At 43.7% G+C, this 18,557-nt stretch overlaps 2 protein-coding genes across 4 annotated transcripts in view; both read left to right on the top strand.

Moving 5' to 3' along the window:
• FBXW10B (F-box and WD repeat domain containing 10B) overlaps nucleotides 1-2,874 on the top strand; it is a 39,473-nt gene extending 36,599 nt beyond the window's left edge. The window contains exon 14 of the mRNA XM_048487401.1: nucleotides 1,556-2,874. Within this exon, the coding sequence (XP_048343358.1) occupies nucleotides 1,556-2,436 (881 nt within the window). The 3' untranslated portion in view covers nucleotides 2,437-2,874. The remainder of the gene's footprint in view (nucleotides 1-1,555) is intronic.
• A 6,488-nt stretch (nucleotides 2,875-9,362) lies between these two features.
• TVP23C (trans-golgi network vesicle protein 23 homolog C) lies at nucleotides 9,363-17,788 on the top strand. 3 transcript variants are annotated; one of them, XM_048491078.1, is made up of 8 exons: nucleotides 9,402-9,495; nucleotides 9,747-9,902; nucleotides 10,775-10,857; nucleotides 11,857-12,001; nucleotides 13,613-13,702; nucleotides 13,847-13,978; nucleotides 14,079-14,207; nucleotides 15,549-17,788. In XM_048491078.1, exons 3-8 carry the CDS (start codon nucleotides 10,826-10,828, stop codon nucleotides 15,579-15,581), a joined length of 561 nt encoding a protein of 186 aa, XP_048347035.1. In that variant the 5' UTR covers nucleotides 9,402-9,495; nucleotides 9,747-9,902; nucleotides 10,775-10,825; the 3' UTR covers nucleotides 15,582-17,788. The 3 variants fall into 3 exon arrangements, with proteins under 3 accessions (XP_048347034.1, XP_048347035.1, XP_048347036.1); XM_048491077.1 differs by lacking the exon at nucleotides 9,747-9,902 and having other exon boundaries at nucleotides 9,363-9,495; XM_048491079.1 differs by lacking the exons at nucleotides 9,402-9,495; nucleotides 9,747-9,902 and adding an exon at nucleotides 9,532-9,701.
• Nucleotides 17,789-18,557: the final 769 nt, after the last annotated feature.

Raw genomic sequence — 18,557 nt, forward strand, 5'->3', positions numbered from 1 at the left:
TGTGTGGGGGGGACCTGCTAAGGGTTGAGAATACTCCGGTAGGGACAGAATGTTGGGGAAAAAAGCAGTGAAAGGGAGTGGAGATCAGCTTGCTCAAGTCTGGGTGCTTACAAAATCCTGGAGGAGATAAGTAAGGGGATTTACAGGCCACTTCTCCAAAGAGTTATTTGAGACAGTTTACAAAGTAAAAACAAATAATGAATGCTTAACATAAACTGGTGAAAACCACCAGTAAAAGCCACTATGAAAATATTGATAAAATCCCCGGGAAGGGGCATAACCATAATTTAAAGGTTGTGAAATAGTAGTAGTTGTAAAAGCAGCAGTAGACAGCCATTTCAGCTTTTAAAAACTTCAATTAAAAGCCTAGGCAAAGGAGCATTTTGCCCTGGTGCCTAAATGACAAGGCAGGTTTCAGACAAGTGGGCTATCCTGAGGTCAGGTGCCACAATTGAAAACCAGAGGTTTCTCTGGTTGCCATTTCCCTTGATTGGGGGCATAGAGAGCAACTGGCAGGCTAGACAGTGTGGGATGAAGTGACAATTCTTTGAGGACTCTGCACCTCAAGCCATTTAGGGCCTTTCATTTAACAACCAGCACTCTGAATAAGGCCTGGGCACAGATGGGCAGCTAGTGCAGATCCTTCCACATAGGAGTGATGTGGATTCTATATCCAGCTCCCCTTACATTGAACCAGCTGGTGCTGATTTTCAGGGTGTGACTGAATTTCTAAATAGTTATGGACTTACTACTATTTTTCTGATTTTCTATCAAATTTCATTGTTCATCAGCTTTCTTAGCATTAATATTTTTCCTTTATAAGTAGTAAACTTTAGTATTTTTCTGTGATTTTTGCTGTTTTCCACTGTCAATCTATTATATTTCAAAAGATAAAATTACCATTATTTGAAATCATGTTAAATATAGTTCTGTAATTGCAGACTTTGTACCAACTCGCAGTCTGTCATTATTTTTAGTATTATAGTTTACCGTATATACTCGCGTATAAGCCAAGTTTTTCAGCCCTGTTTTTAGGCTGAAAAATGCCCCCTTGGCTTATACACGAGTCACTGCTTACCAGCTGGCTCTTCAGGCCTCTGCCAAGGCTGGGGGCGTGGCCCGGGATGACTTCCCTGCGGCTGAACAAGCCACTTGTTGCTGCCCTCCTCGGAGGGTGGCTGGCTGGCCTTTCTCAAACTCAGCTGGGAGGCAGGCCGGCAGGCAGAGGGAGCTCCTTATTTGGGCAGTGACATCAGGGGGAGTCACTTCCCAAATAAGGAGCTCCCTCTGCCTTCCGGCTTCCCACCTTCGGCTTATATACGAGTCAATAAGTTTTCCCAGGTTTTGATAGTAAAATTAGGTGCCTTGGCTTATACACGGGTCAGCTTATACACGAGTATATACGGTAATAAAAATATGGGGAAGGAAAAAACAGACAGTACTTGTTCTGCCAGGGAACCTTTTTTATTGTCTCAGCAGCACTGTATCCACCTCATGATAACCCCCCAGAGGGCCTAAACGTGTCTATTTTTCCATTTTTATTTACTGGAAACAGATGATGAATCAAGACGTGAATCTCCAGTCCCTCCCATCTCTTTTCTTGCCCATAATTCTGGGGCTCTGCTGAAGTACATGAAGACGCGAACAGCTCGTAGCCCTATAATTAAAGACCAGGCCCTGCTCACAATCAGCACAATGCAGCACGCCTACAAGGCTGACCATGTCACTGCCAACATGGCATACAACATGAAAATCAAAGATGCCTGGGGGCCTACCCAACTCCAGAAAGACCAGCCCAAAAAGACTCTGGCTTCCAAAAGTCCAAAGCCTCAAGACATGGATCCGTCAGCTCAGCTGAAACAACTGAAGGCTACAGGTGGCACTCTAGGTATCAGTCGGATTTCCACTGCCTACCAAACCAAAACTCTGCAACTCAACTTCAAGAACTCCCTGCTTGGAGATAATGTGCAGTCCTACATTCCTGCTCCATCAATTACACGTTCCAAGTCATGCAGCAGCTTGTTAGGAGAGTCAACGACATATCCTAGCAGTTCCAGGATATCGTCTCCCACAGTAGGTGGGCAGCAGCACGTTAGTTTCTTTACAAGCTCCAATGAATCCCTCAAAGTACCCCAAATGAAGATTGCCCAACCCGACATTGAAGCGATCTCATCCAAAAAAGAACGCGTCTTTGCCAGTGAGCCAAACCCATACCGGCTTAATGTTGGATTCAGACTGTTGACGCCACAGCAGTTTAAAGAGTATGAAGAAGCTAAGGTACTCAAGTACCAGGCCAATCAGACCAAAGTTATAGCAGACCAACAAAAGGAGCGTAAGCGTGCGTGGCTAAGGAAAATTAAAGGTCTTCCAATACATGGCTGCACCAAGGAGAAAAAAATTGCTGCCCCAGAACTTGGAGAGAATGTTACCATTTGAACTCAGATCTTCAAGGGCACCTGCTAGCTCTTCCAAACAAGCACGAAGGGGGAAACCTGATACTAGAGAGTTTGGTAGCTGCTTGGATCTTTGCCTTCAGTTGCATCTTCCTTTCAAGAGACTGACAAATTATACTCAATTTCTCTCACACTGGGAGAACCGATAAGAAAAGTTCAGGGAGGCTACTTCCTTCCCCAAACAAATGTATGCAAGTTTAAAATTGCTCCTGATCAGTAGTGAAAGGCTTATTAGCAGTGGCGCGTCAATGATCCTGTTTGTAAGCTTTTCTCAGTGACTCGTGTACTCCCAAATGCTCCTCATCCAGCCCAAATATTTACAGAAAGGCCCAAGCTCTGCAGTCTAAATTGAGATTAGCTACTGGTTATAAAAGTGTAACTAATAGACACATTTTCATATAATAAAACCATCCTGAAGTAACTACTGTGTTTTCTGGTTTCTGTTTTGTACTGAACCTGCTTCTTTGCATTGATGACAAAGTATCATTCACATCTCGCAAACACACACACACAAAGAACAGAAAATGGACATCACACATTTAGTACAGTTCCTTTGAAGCACTTAATCACAGCATCCTTAAATTCACCCATTCAAAACAGGTTTTCCAGTTTGTGATTGGCAGACAGGTGATTCCTTGTCTTCTTGACAAGAACACCAGCATAGAATAGTCCCAGTGTAGAAGAGCGCTGATTTGGCTGCCCATTCTCAGCACCTACACAATGCCCATCAACAATGTTGGAGTGCAAACAAGTAGGTCACTATGAAGAAAGACTGACCAGGTGACCCACAGTCAGCCAGAAGGGTTTGAATAAATGGAAGCCTTCCTTGGACAAGCGGTCTCACAGGTATGACGGTCCCAAATCACTCAGGGTTTGGAAGGTTATCAACCGATATCTTGAATCTGACTCAATACTCCAATGCAGCTGGCTGTAGCCCTATAATTAAAGACCAGGCCCTGCTCACAATCAGCACAATGCAGCACGCCTACAAGGCTGACACTGGATGGATGTGGTCCCGCCATGGCATCCCAGTAAGGAGCCATGCAGTCAGGGACATAGCTACAAAAAATGGCACCCAGGGCAAACACAGAAATTGTGCCTCCCCCCGCCCAGCTGGACATTACTCTAGTGCAACCTCCGCAGTGGGGCAGTGGAATCTGGGGGGGGGGAGCACCAAGTAACCTAGTTTGTTGGAAGGAAGGAAGGAAGGAAGGAGGGAGGGAGGGAGGGAGGGAGGGAGGAAGGAAGGAAGGAAGGAAGGAAGGAAGGAAGGAAGGAAGGAAGGAAGGAAGGAAGGAAGGAAGGAAGGAAGGAAGGAAGGAAGGAAGGAAGGAAAGAGAATGAATCATCTGAACTGTGTACATTTCATTGTGTGTGCAGTGAATGAGAGGTAAGACTGCCACTCTATCACACAATTGATCAGCAACTCAGTTTATTAAAAGCCACCTGTAAGTTGTTCTCTTGGCTTTTTAGCAATCCCCTTGACAGCAGCTGGACATCCATATTATCTACAGAATTTAGTTACTTGTGCTATCAAACCAAACATGGTTTTAGTACACCTAGCTGTATGATATGGATGATCATGCTGTCTGTGTCACAGATGAGCGCATTGAGCTAGCATTGGAAGAAAGCGCAGAATCAAACAGCTGGCGGGATGCAGCACTGGAGGCTGTCACTGCACGGAAGGTCCTCAGGCCGCCTGCACACTTTTAAAAATTTATTTATTTATGTATTTATTTATGTATTTATTTATTTATTATTTCGATTTTTATACCGCCCTATCCCTGAGGGGCTCCGGGCGGTGTACAACAAAATTGATACAAACAAGTTAGGGGCAAACCATACAAATAAAACAACAGCAGCCCATAAAACTCCAACATTAAAACATGCTAAATTTCATTAAAATAGCGGTGATATCATAATAAAGGCACCCGGAGAATCTTTTCCTTTAAAACCCTCCCCTAGGGAGCAGTCGGACTCCTCCATAGGAGGATAATCTTGATGGAATCGAACAGGGGCGCCATACTCAGCGGCTGGTTGCTCCAAAGGCCCGGCGAAACAACTCGGTCTTACAGGCCCTGCGGAACTCACCGAGATCCCGCAGGGCCCGGACAGCTGGAGGGAGAGTGTTCCACCAGGCCGGGGCCAGGGCCATAAAGGCCCTGGCCCGCGTGGAGGCCAGCCGTATCACGGAGGGGCTGGGGACTACCAGGAGCAGCAGTGGAGTAGGAGGTTAAGAGCTTGTGTATCTAATCTGGAGGAACCGGGTTTGATTCCCAGCTCTGCTGCTTGAGTTGTGGAGGCTTATCTGGGGAATTCAGATTAGCCTGTACACTCCTACACATGCTAGCTGGGTGACCTTGGGCTAGTCACAGCTTCTCGGAGCTCTCTCAGCCCCACCTACCTCACAGGGTGTTTGTTGTGAGGGGGGAAGGGAAAGGAGATTGTAAGCCGCTTTGAGTCTCCTGCAGGAGAGAAGGGGGGGATATAAATCCAAACTCTTCCTCTGCTGAGCGCAGAGGGCGAGTAGGGACATATGTGGTAATGCGGTCCCGAAGGTACGAGGGTCCCAGGCAGCAGTTGCAGCAGTTGCAGCCCCACTTTGCCACCCATGCACGCCAGGCAGCAGTTGCAGCTGTTGGGCATGGAGCCACTGGGGCAGCTAGGACTCGGGCATTGGGACACATCACAGTACACCAGCCATTGCCTGGCCCAGCCCTGCACCACTGCCAGCATCACAGCTGCCTGCAGCATGGCCCATGCCACAGTGTCTGCAACAGTGTCCGCCTGGAGGCAGCACTGCCCCGTCTGGCCCACCCAATGAAGCGCCAGCGATCCTGCGGGAGAAATATAACACAGCCAGATGGGGAAGGCCAAAGTCACCAATGCGCAGAGGGTGCCCCCGGGCCTCTTGGAAAGCATGGGCAGAGGTGGTACTCAGTCTGGAGCCCTGAAGCAGGGGAAACTCAGCCTGGTCAGATCTCTTTTTCTGGGCCTCTGCAGTGCTCTGGTGAGGTGGAGCTGGGCAAAGGAGGGAAAAGGGCTCTTAAAGAGGGTTCTTTAAGGCAGGGCGGGAGGGACTGAGGCGGCATAAGAGGCAAGACCGGACTGGAAGCGACCCAAGAAGGTGGGAGGCTGAGGCTCCAGCTCCTCAATTGTTTCTGGAGGGCAGAGAACAGCCAAATGCGCCCCCCCACATGATCGTCTTAAGTTGCACCCAGCGCTTGACCCTCCCGCTCTCCCTCATGGCGCTTAGGTATGCAGCTGCATTCTGAACCAGTTGGAGTTTCCAGGTCAGTCTCAAGGGTAGCCCAACATAGAGTGAATTACAATAGTCTAATCTGGAGGTGACGGTTGAATGGATAACTGTAGCTAGGTCGGAGCATGATAAGTAGAGGGCCAGTAACCTGGCCTAGTATAGGAGATAAAATGCCAGTCTGGCCACATTTGTGATTTGAGGCTCCATAGACAAGGAGGCATCATATATCACACCTAAGCTCCTGATGGTTGGCAAAGATGTTAGCTGCACGCTGCCAAGAACAGGAAGGCAACCGGTTCCAGCCATGTCTCCCCAAAGGACCTCCATCTTTGATGGATTTAATTTCATTTGGCTCTGCTTCAACCACTTCACCACAGCCTCCAGACAACTGGCCAAAATATCCAGGACAGCATCCAGCCAGCCACACATCAACAGGTACAGCTGGGTATCATCAGCATACTAGTGACAATCCAGCCCAAAACTCCAGACCAACTTGGCAAGGGGGTGCACATAGATGTTAAACAGTATTGGGGATAGGATCATCCCTTATGGAATGCCATTCACCAGCAAACATTGTGGTGATGTTCTCTCCCCTAACACCACCCTCTGTCCCCTGTTCTGAAGAAATGAGACCAGCCACTATACGACTGTCCCAGGTACTCCAGTGCTGGCAATTATAGGTAAGATATCTGTGGAAAAGTTTCAAAAAGTTTGACTGCACTCCTCATCGACAGTAGACTCTGTGCACAGTTAAACTTTTTTTTGGAGGGGGAGCCTCGAAAATCATGTTTAGTATGCATTTCCACTAGTATCACTTAAGATATGAAACCGAAATTAACCCTGATTGAAACTATATAATTAACAAATACATAATATATTGACCTTGCACCCACAATTTGGTTGTCATTTTTAAAAACTAAAATGTTTACAATCAATTTTTATCTATGAAGGCCAGGGGGAGAGTGTTGTAAAATATTACTTGCAAAACAGAGTTAATGCAATAAGAAGGCATAAGACAGTTGCTTCTACTGAAATAAAGTTTACTTACTTACTAAGAATAAGGGAACTTGGGAGAGAAAAACAAGAAAAGTCTTACTAATTTAGCCAGCTCGTTAGCCAGCTCACTGCTTAGATTATCACATTGCTAACAAAGAAGAAAACTACTAAGCATGTGCAGAGTGTAACAAAGAATATATATCTAATGTCTTCGGGCAGACTGGCATGTAGCCCATATCAGATCTGCCTGACCAATGGGTATCAATTACCTGGTCACTGTCTTCTGACCTCACTAACTAATTAGCATGCAACAATTAACTCCTTCATTACTGGATTGTGTGACTGGCGCTTGCCAGATCCCATCAGAGAGGAATGGTTTACTGCACCCTCCTTTCACAGTGTGGGACATAAAGACCAAGCTGTCTAGTCCTATCCATGCTTGATCAGAAGTAAATCCTGTTGAGTTCAGTGGCCCTGACACCTAATTAAGATTAGCATGAGGGGACGGGCAGATGATTGCAAAAATGGTGCCGCAAAGACAGGAGAAAATGAATAATAACTGACTGAGTAGGTCAGTGTCTCCACCATATACATCAGGATCCTCAGATGGTCTATAGAATTCCTGCTTGGTTGCAAGTCCTTACGGAGCTGACATTTTCCCCTGCCCTTTGAAAGGCACCAGACCTTGCTGCCTCTGCATGTGTTCCGACAAGAGCAGTAGAACAACAAGATAAGGTCACTCAGTGGTGAAAGATTCCTCTAATCAGGGGTAGGAAACCTGCGGCTCTCCAGATGTTCAGGAACTACAATTCCCATCAGCCCCTACCAGCATGGCCAATTGGCCATGCTGACAGAGGCTGATGGGAATTGTAGTTCCTGAACATCTGGAGAGCCGCAGGTTCCCTACCCCTGCTCTAAGTCTATGCCTTGCCTTGTTCCTCACCGATAAACCTCTTAGTCTTTCGCCTGTATTTTCTGTCCCTGCTGTTTTGGTCTCCTGTCCATAATTCTGTCCTTGAGACCAGTAAAGATATAGCTTTGCTTTTCCTTCCTGATGTCATATGATTTCCTGTTATATGTTTGTCTAGATCCTGAGCATGGAAAAGTTCACAATGATTGGACTACACCAGTGATGGTGAACCTATGGCACGGGTGCCAGAGGTGGCACTCAGAGCCCTCTCTGTGGGCACGCGCACACAGAGTTCGTCATATGGGGGGCGGAAAATCACCACCACCACCCCGCACACATCTAGGCTGGCCTGGGCCCCCGTGCGCGCATTGCGGTGAGCAGGGAGGACTTGGCTGGCAGGCCTGGTGCCTGTGCTCCAGGTGGCTGCTGCCCGAGGGGGGGGGGGGTGGCGCAGTGGAGGCAGAGATGCTAGAGAAGCACAGAGCTGTGCGCGTGGGACTTGCTGGAGGGTACAGCAGGCTGGCCCCTGCTTGAACAGGTGGGGTGGAGGAAGAGGGAGCCAACTGTTTTTTTCTAAACTAAAACCTCAGCATTCAGGTTAAATTGCCGGGTTGGCACTTTGCGATAAATAAGTGGGGTTTGGGTTGCAATTTGGGCACTCAGTCTCAAAAAGGTTGGCCATCACTGGACTACACAGTAACAAATGCTCCCTCTTCAAGTGATAAAAATATGTCGGTATTCAATCAAGTGCTGTTTGCAGAGCAGGGAGATGCTGAAAGAGGTTATCTTTGCACCAGTCTGAAAGTTTGGGGAAGTGTGTGGATTATCCTTCACTCTACAGCACCCATCTGCAACATGGTGACAATACCAGTCTATTTCACTTCTCCTAGCACAGGAAGGAAGCATTTAGTTTAACATTTTATGAGAACCAAAATTAAATATAAACAGGTTTCTAGGCTCTGTAGCTGGTTACCCTGACATGCCTCTGAAGATGCCAGCCACAGATGTGAGCAAAACATTAGGAGCAAAAACTATCAGCCCACAGCCAACCAGCCTGGAAAATCCGTAACCGCCAGCTGATTCCACCCATGAAAGCTTTCAAAGAATAAAAACTGCTTTTTAGCAATTGTTACATATAACAAGAAACTCATGGATTTCTGCTTGTCTCCTCTGACATACTGACGCTTTTCTTCTAAAAAAGAATCCTAACGTAACCATGAAAATCTGAGCTGCGAACAATAACAGTGAGAAACTCGAGTGCTTCATGAGTTGTTCGCCTGCGCAGCTACTACCCTGCACCTAGTATTTGTTGAAAAAAAATTGTAATATTGTACAGAGAATGATTGATGGGAAGTCCTAGTGGTATAATAAATCTTGAGGTGAGTGGTTTTACGTACGTGAACTTCTCTTTAACTTTGCTTTTTCAATCCTTTGGTAAAATAATCAACATGTCCTTCATTAATTAATATTCACTTAATATTAATATTGCGCCTGCTTCCTAATCACCGCCAAATGTCACCCCGCCCCAGCTATGCAACTCTGAATGAAACAGAAGCACCTCCCATCCCGAGCGGAATCGGCCAATCGCGTATCAAAAGAAACCACTGAGAGAGAAAATGAGAGAGCGGCATACACCGTCGCAGCCGTGATGGCGGCACACTCCCATCCTCAAAGTCTGAAACCGCAGAGGCTTATCATAGAGTTATTAGGGGCTAGAGAGTCCGAAAGAATCATGCCGACGCTTTCCATTTATTGGACCGGAAGTCAGTTTGTTTTCCGTCAACTTTTTTTCTCCAACCAAGCGCTTGTTGATAACGTAGTCAGCTGACCGAGGCGGATGGTGTTGTGACGTGGTGGCGGAAGCGATGTTGCGGCAGGTGGGCATGGGTGGGGGGAAGCGGGAGTCGTTGTTCTGTCGGTTGCTGGGTCAGAGGGCAAGGAGCTGCGGGAGATAGATGCGCGGAGAATTAAATGTTGCGGGAGAAAGTGGCTCTTGGAAAGTTGTTGCTGGGGGGAAGGTGGGGGGAGCGTGTGGTCATCACTACTTCCTGCTCAAGCATGCCCCCAGTACTGAACATGTCGGGTGCGCTGCTTTTTCCTTTGGCTCAGTTGGTTTTATTTATTTTAGATCATTATGTTTTAAAACTTCCAAAGAACTGGACCAGAGGAGTAGCATAGTGTGTCTGTAGTAGCCAAAATTAGCAGGACTCTTGTGGAACCTCAAAAGACTCTCCATCCCCTCAGTGGACTAGAACTCAGTGGACTAGAACTTAGCTTGTCCGAGGTATGTAGTTGGTATTCATTAGGTAGATATTGTGCATGAACCTTTGAAGAGCCCCCCTCTCTGGTCCAATGAACAGCAGGTTCAAAGGGCCATAGGCTGTAGAAAGTGTAGAGTGACACACAATTATTTAAAATACCAAAGTTTGATTACCAGTTTAAAAGCTCAGGTAGCAGTGATGTGATAACTTCTGCCTCAGACCTTTAACAGCTTCTGTCAGTCAAAGTGGACAGTACTGGCCATAAGGAACCAGTGCTCTGATTAGATGTAAGGCAGTGTTATGTGTTCAGATGTACAGAGTCTGTTCACAAGTTACAGGAACTGACATTTCCCTAATTTTGTTATGATAGGTAAAAACATTAATCACAGAGGTGTTCACCCATTCTGTTACCACTGAGAACTCTAAATGTATTCTTTATCTATGCCTAAGTGAAATATTTTTGAAGTATTAGTGACCTTGAGACAAAGATTTACTCTGTGCCTCATGAAGCCAATGAGGTATTTAGGACTACCTTCTCTCCTAAAAAAACTATAATTGACAAGTCAGCTATAGTTTAATTGATGAGTGGGTTAAGTTAAATTTACATATTATCAAAACCTTAAAATAATGAAGGAAATGTGATATTTTAAATGGCTGTAGAACCAAAAATAGCCTTTAAAATAAACAAATGTACTTTGAAGCTTATTTGCTTCTAGTAATTCAAGTAAAACTTTAGTTGGCTAAATCTACTGTTTAATATTGTTCACCCTTGTTTTAATCATCATTGGTAATATGCAAATTTAATTATACATCAAGAGAATCAGGACACCAAGTCTATTTGTATGGGGTTTTTTTTCCATGGTTTCCTGATAAACCTTGTCCCCTTCCTTTCCAGGACAGTAATGATGATACAGAAGATGTGTCACTCTTTGATGCTGATGATGAAATGTCCAGGAGGCCCAAGAAATCAAAAATAAAGTAAATGACTGCTGATATGGTTGAGTGTATGGTACAGCACAGCGACTTCCTGTGCCTGCATTAAGCTACTACAGACTCAATCATTGCATGTTTTTGTGTTGTTTCCTTGTTTTTGTAGTAGTGTGTTTGTTTCAGGGAAATGCATGATTTCGCTGTAGGCATCTTGCATGCCATTTCTTGCAGAATGTGAGACAGCATATGTGAGTACATTCCTGTAATCAGACATAGGCACATATATAATGTTGAATGGATTGAAATAAAAGTATGTTTGTTTCTGTGTGAGTGCTAGATCATTCTTAGGGTCTATACCCTAAGAAATATTTCCAAATGTATTTTTGAGAGATTCCAGTCCAGATAAATCCAGAATAGATGAGCAAAGGCTTTTTTAGTTATAGCTCTGGAAAAACTTGTAATTATGGCTTAGATGGAAATGATACTGAAGAGGGTTATCTTAAATAATAAAAGGGAGAATAATCTCGTGACCCAGCTTCATCTCTTATTTTGCACTGGATCATTCTCACTCATTGTTTCAGTACAACCCTACTAACAGTACCTTCATGGGGCACCATGTGAGATATATAGGAAATCAGCAGCTTGATCCTATAAGCTAACAAATGGTTTCTTAAGGAAACAGTGTAATCTTCGAGACTTAGGTCTAGTACTAGCTAGTTAGCAACAGTGTGTGCATGGGACATGGAGTTGTGTACATTCTGTGACTTTGGGATCAAAGAGTAATAAATTTTGGGCTAAGCACTACATGAACGACTTACTTATGTATCTTTCTGTGTTAAAAGGAAAAAGAGATATGCCATGGAACAGCAATGTGTAACTTTTAGCATGGTTGAATTACTTTTTCTGTTTGGCCTGAGTCCTTTTGTCTGTACAAAATGCCACTATGCAGGGAATTATGACCAAAGTTGTAGCCCTGTTCTAAGCTGTTTGGATGAGTAAGTCAAGTGAATCAGTAACTGAATTTCTGTCTTATTACATTTTTCACAGACATCCAATAGCCTCCTTTTTCCATTTGTTCTTCCGGATCAGTGCAGTGATTGTCTATTTATTCTGTGAATTGTTCAGCACCAGCTACATTGCCTGTGTGGTGACGATCATACTGCTTCTGTCATGTGACTTCTGGGCAGTGAAGGTAAATCATTCCTTTGATGAATGTGTTGCTTGGCATCAAAGAAAAGGTGAAAGCAGACATTGATGGGAAGCAGGTCCAAATTTTCAGCTGACATTTGTTTTAAGTTCATTGACAAAGGCAAAGGGAAGATTTGAATCTTTTGTAGTCTTTTTGTCTTGATTATGCTGACAATGGATAGAACATGCAGGTTCTGCTTTGTAATTATCTGTAATTATTATTGGTTGTGGTTACCAATCTGAAGTTTCGATTAATTATAGATATGGGCTACTGATACCATCATCTAAAAGTTTGTGAATATGCCCCAGAATCCTTAGAAATATAGTTCTTTATGTTGAGAAGCAACAGTCATCAAAGGAGACTGCAGACAGAATGGTGACCCTGTGTGATGTCCCTGCAAAATCCCTCATAGAGGGAAGGGATGCACAGGGACCCTGATCCCCATTTCTGGCCATTGCCTGTTTTGGTGCTTGGAATATTGCTCTCCCTGTAGAAATTATGCTTCCCATAGTGGTGAGAGTCTGCACAGCTGCACCTCAGAGGTTGATGCAAGCTGTAGCTTGAACAATTGAGTGTTTTGCTTTGTTTTAAATTTACACGCAGAAAAAAAATCCTTGTATTTTCAAAGGCTTTCATGACTAGAATCAACTGGCTGTTGTGTGTATTCCAGGCTACGTGGCCGTGGTCTGATAGTTTTAGCTCTTGATGTTTCACACACATCTATGGCTGGCATCCTCAGAGGCATGTTGTGGTAAGACAAGCCTCTGAACATGCCAGTGATAGATGTGGGTAGAACTTTTGGAGCTAAAACTACTAGACCACAGCCACACAGTCCAGAAAATCCACAACACCCCCCCCCCCCCCCCCCGTTCAGAAATGCATCAGCTACATGCCTATTCCATTTGCATCATTCTTCACTCATAACCTGAAACTAACATTTTTAGTTCAATGCCAAGTTCAATGTTCAAATGCCCAGTTAGGGGCTGCTGATATGAAACACAAAAATTAGATAACCAGATATCTGAAATACAAGAAGTTGTCTTGCCAGAAACCCCTTCCAGCTGTACAATTTGCCTCAAACCTGATCCTTTATTGAGTTTTGACACTCCCATTTTTATTATCAGTGAAATAACTGTTCAAATAAATATTATGGTGCTATATCAGTGTTATATTTATTAGCTTAACAGACATTCTGATTTTAAAATATTGTGTGGAGCAGCAAGTCATCTCAGGTTTAGGTAGGTGGGCATAGATGCTCTGTGACTGAACTGGACACATTCAAATGTAGTAACACATTTGTTTACTTTCTCCATCTATTCAGTCATATGTGCACATGCATGCGTTCTCTCTCTGAGACCTGCTGAAAAGGCTGTCTGTGTATCTGTACCATGTTTATCAAGCACTGTACATACTAGAAAATAACTGGGGTAGACTCTCTGAACAAGTGCTGGAAATCTCCTTTTTGAGAAGACAATAGCCAAGTGTTTTTTGATGTTAGCATAATAGTCTTTTATGTTAGTGTGTGGAGTCATTGGAAACTAGTGTTTTAGTTCAGAAAGTTGTCTGGTTGCTTCTGCAAGGTTGTGAGTTCACATTGTATTCACCTCTCTCTAGAATATCACAGGGAGGTTGATGGTTGGCCTCCGTTGGTGGAACCAGGTTGATGATGATGGCAAGAGCCATTGGGTGTTTGAAGCCAGGAGGGTAAGTATCTCCTTACTATTGTGGGCTCCCTTGCTTAAAAAAGCACACTGCAGGGGGCCATGTAGTCCTTTGTAGGGAAACATAGCATTCAGTTCTTGGGTTTCCATATGGTGCAACTACTGTTTTGCTTCTTTAAATTCTTAGGCCTCTTCTTCAGGGAGGAAAGTCACATCAGAAGCAGAGTCCAGAATCTTCTGGTTAGGTCTGATCACATGTCCTTTGGTCTGGGTCATCTTTGCTTTCAGCGCCCTGTTTTCCTTCAAAGTGAAGTGGCTGGTGAGTTGAGCAACTGGTTGCCTGGTAAATGCCTGCCTAGACTAGTTCCTTTGGATGCAAGTTGTAGTGATTTCCCAGTTTTGTCCTATGTCTATTGTAGGCAGTGGTGATCCTAGGTGTGATTTTACAAGGAGCTAATCTTTATGGCTATATCCGGTGCAAAGTGGGCAGCAGGAAGAATCTGACCAGCCTGGCGACTTCCTATCTAGGGAAGCAGTTCTTGAAGCAGGTACTTCCAATGGGGTTTATCCAGTCCTTTTTCTTGTTATCAGTTTGTGTCTGAAATTTATATTTTTCGTTCCTTCACTCAGAGCTCTAACCAATAATGATAATAAGGATCCAGCAATTCAATAGTAAAATACTTAGTCACTTAACATAATCCAGCACATATCCCAAAAGCTTCAATGTCAACTTTGTAAATCTTTTATAAAAGAAGGCTTTTATAAACCAAGATTTTTCAAAATGTCAAAGATGTGACCTTCCTTGGCTCTGTAGGGAGGTACTTCCACAAGGTGAGTTCAACTGCAGCTCTTGTTCCTTGCCAGATTTAACCCATTAGTGGAAAGGAGCCATCAATGTATACTGATGCAGGGATCTCAGGGGGCAGTTGGTTTGGTACTGATCATCTGATTTTTGCATTGTATGTTTTCTGAGACAACTTCTTTTGGTGCAGTCCAGTAATATGCTTTATTATTCATTTTGAAAATTGTTGTCACTTCTCCCAAGGACTGCTTAAGGCAGTACAAATAGTACAATCAAGTCATTAAAAAAACCTTAGGCCATAAAAACAGCATGGAACAGTGTTCATAAGGTGATCCTCAAGTACTACTATTTTGGCTATCCTTCCTCTGCTTAGGTGTGCTTCAAATGGTGGACATGAAACCTTGGAAGTACAGAAAATCTCTTATTGAAAACAGATAAACCTTGTCCTGTACTTTCCTGGGTTATTCTGAGAAGTGTAATACTTCTCCCCGCCCTTCATTTACTGGGTTTGAAATTTGTTTTTGGAAGCTGATGCCTGTGGTTGACATGCAGCTCTTAGGTTCGTTGCCATGATAGCAATACCGTGTTTCCCTGAAAATAAGCCCTACCCCAAAAATAAGCCCTATCATGATTTTTCAGGATTTTTGGAGGATGCTTAAAATATAAGGCCTACTCTAAAAATAAGCCCTACTGGTCATTACAGATCAGGATGATGTGATCCAGCAGGGTGCTCCCTGCCAATGAGGATGTGGCTTGCATCACACGTGACGGGGAAGCAACGGGGCTGCTGAGAGCCTGCCTTAATGAATTGTGAAGGTACCGTATTTCCCCCCAAATAAGCCCTATCCAGAAAATAAGCCCTAATAAATCTTTTGGTGCAAAAATTAATATAAGACCTTTCTTATTTTCGGGGAAACACGGTATATCCTGTTTTTCTTCAGTTAGCTTTCTATTCCAAACCATAATACAGGACCTCCTTTTTCCAAATTAGGGGCAGTTTCCCATCTTGGGTGATCACCCCCACTTCTTGTGGAATCTTTCTGCTTTCTGCTCTGAACTGACAATTCTGACATGCTTTCTTTTGCAGACTGTGGCTAAAGAAGAGCAGGCTGTATCCTGAAGATCATGAAGAGTCCTCCATTTTTGTTTTGGTTTCTTCTGAAGAATGAGAAATATTTCCTAGACCCTCTGAACCAGAGATTTATAAGCTGTATGTGGAATTTTGTAATTAAATAACCTTATAGAAACTCAGCTTGCTACTTGTTTTTTGCAAGTCTTAATTTAGAAGCCCTTCCTGTTACCTGACTAAGTGTTGGACTCTTTGGACCAGATGACTCTAGTTAGGCCAGTGAAATCCCAAAATACTAGCTATTCATGCTGCAACAGAAGGGAAGTTATGTACAAAGAGACTGGTCCCTTTGGTGTTGCTGTGGCAGTCTGTTGCAAAGTTGCAGTGTTATGACTGGGATGGGATGGAAAAGAGAATTGGAAGAACTTCAACTAAAGGGCTAGAAATCAAAAGACACCATGGGAAAGCTTCCAGGTGTACATTTGAAATAAAAGGACCCAGATATTTTTTAAGTTGCTCAATGGACTCTGTGTAAAGACTTTTGCTCCCCTTCTTGCAGAATATGCTATTTTGTACTGTGGTCCTCCCCCCCCCATTTTCTAACTATGACATGATTCCAGCCCTTTCCCCTTCAAACACCCCCCTCCACCCCCCAGGAAAGCTGAATTGTAATGATATGGCTTAATAGTCTACCTGGATTATATCAGGTTTGCATTTTTAATTTTTCTCTGAAGGGCTAGCAGAACAAATAAGCAAAGGACTATATCTGCACCTTAATTAAGTTGTTTAGACACTTGTTGGGAGCACTGGGAACCTCAATGTGTTGAGCCATACAGTGAGGCAGCCATTTTCCTGGGCTATCAGTGAAGTAGCTACTGTGTTTGTCATGTACTTTTCTGCAGAAGGTGACAAACAGTAATGAAGACTAATGAATATTCATCTCTTGTTGAAATGTGCTTGATGCTGGAGAGCTGACAAGTGCTGTGATCAACCATTTGGAATAGTGTACCTGCATTCATGACTGGTAGTATCTCTTCTATCTCTGTCATAGATACACAATAACGTTAATGTGCTGTTCACACATTGGCACAGCACATAATGTCTACAAACAGTGGAGCTCAGGAATGAGTCTAGTTCTTGTCCATGTGTACATGCAAATGTACTGAATCACTCTCAGGGTTCAATCCAGCCAGCTTTTCTAGGGGAAAAAGGAAGGAGGCATCCCCTTTGATTACCCAAAAAGGCAAAGCTGAGAACCATGGAACCTGCATGCACAGAAGTCCTGTGGGATGAATGCTGGGGTATGGATAGGAATTGGATGCTGGCTGGATCCAACCCATGGAGTGTTTTCTTTGAACACATTCTTTGTTGGACATACACTCTAACCTCTGTTTTGCCTGTGGGATCCTCCACCCCTCTTTGCTTGGATGGGCTGCATGGGTGGGGTGCAGTTGGATCCACATTTACCTGTGTAGGTGTTGGTTTGTGCAGGACTTCATTCATATAGAGGTGTATGTGTGCCCAAAACACATTTTAATGCCATACCGTGCTTCGTATAAGCAAACTGGGGGTCTATCAGAACTGGCCCTAAGATGCTACAGTACTGTACACACTTTTTTTGGGGAAAAAAGTTAGTTAAGTTTTAAACTTCAGAGGCTAATTATTAGAATTTTCAGTCTGAGAGAGCTATGTGAAAAAGCAAGTGCATCATGATTTATTCTTGTCTATGTTCAGCCCAGATTTGGATTCCAGCATGCCATCCTCAAAAAGCAACATTATCCTCCCCCCCCCTTTTTTTTTCCTGCTGCCACAGATTGAGACGTGTTCCTTGGTGTCCTGGTCCTTAGCTTATCTGCGCTAGGGTTGGCAGGGCTGCTTTCATACTTAGTGTTAAATTGATGTTAATGTTTGGAGGATGCAGTCCTGTTATCAAACTCGCAGTTTGTGAATGAGCAACTGACATGTTTAAATGAAGTTTAGGAGAAGTAAGTTTAATGACCATAAAGAAATGGTAGTAAAGAGGCTCTTGCTGTAAAGTGAATGAAATGTTGTCAAACGGTGGCTGAACTTCTCATGTAGAGATTGCCGGTCATTTACAGTTGTATTTAGATGCCTGCATAATGGAAAGATGTAGTTTTCATTTTGGAGGATACTGAAGCATTGTGTTCAAGCTGTAAAAATCTCTGATCTGCATTGTGCACGTTTGTGAAATCTCACACATTAACATGTTTTTCAGATAAATATATTTTTAAAAGTTGTATAATGGAATTTTTTGATTGGCCTGCAGTCGTTCATTGTCTCCAATGATGTAGTCTCTTGTGCTATTTAACAAACCTTGTTTTTGACCACATCTCATATAGTTCTTGATCTTTGCATGATTTGCCTTTGCCAATTTCTGCTTTTCAGCCGAATCATTTCACATATTTGGTTGTGAGACATCAAGTGTATGGTTTAAAATGGTCCACATATGTTGGGCCTGGCCACAATTTTGTATTGACTTTCATTATTTTTCAGTCCTCCAAGTTCTTGCCAATTCAGCTGAATTTCTGGTCTGGGCATGGCTGATCTGGCTGCTAGACTTCTCTAAGTTGTGGACTTTGTTTTGCAGGTATTCCTAAATCTACCCCAGACAAGTGCCTTGTCACCTAATAGCCCTGGTTCCTTTTTAGAAAGCTACCCTGAAGACATCTACACGGCAGTTGTTTCTTAGCATTGGCCCCAAAGAAGCCCAATTATCCCTACAAGTTTGCCTGCAGTAATAGAGGCAACTTTGGGTAAATGTGCCGGTCTGTCATACTCAGCATAAGCTACCTCCCAGGGTTGTTGTGGGATGAAATGGAGAGGAGAACTTCATCTGCCACTTCAGGGTGGAACAAATACATGATGGATAATCACACTTTGCATGGTCCTGGCTTAGAACTATCAATACCCATTCACATTTTTCTTGCTGCTCTCTTTTTCCTACAACTTCTGTTATAGTGGTTGAAGCACTTCACATAAGGAATAGAATTCCAAGCAGTAGTAACT

The sequence above is a fragment of the Sphaerodactylus townsendi genome, linkage group LG03, assembly GCF_021028975.2.
Source record: "Sphaerodactylus townsendi isolate TG3544 linkage group LG03, MPM_Stown_v2.3, whole genome shotgun sequence".
Lineage (NCBI taxonomy): Eukaryota > Metazoa > Chordata > Lepidosauria > Squamata > Sphaerodactylidae > Sphaerodactylus > Sphaerodactylus townsendi.

Excerpts from the sequence above, each read along its gene's own strand:
- TVP23C (XM_048491077.1), top strand. Across the intron at positions 10,858-11,856 it reads CCCAAGAAATCAAAAATAAA|ACATCCAATAGCCTCCTTTT; the intron begins GTAAATGACTGC and ends CATTTTTCACAG. Across the intron at positions 13,979-14,078 it reads CCTTCAAAGTGAAGTGGCTG|GCAGTGGTGATCCTAGGTGT; the intron begins GTGAGTTGAGCA and ends TGTCTATTGTAG.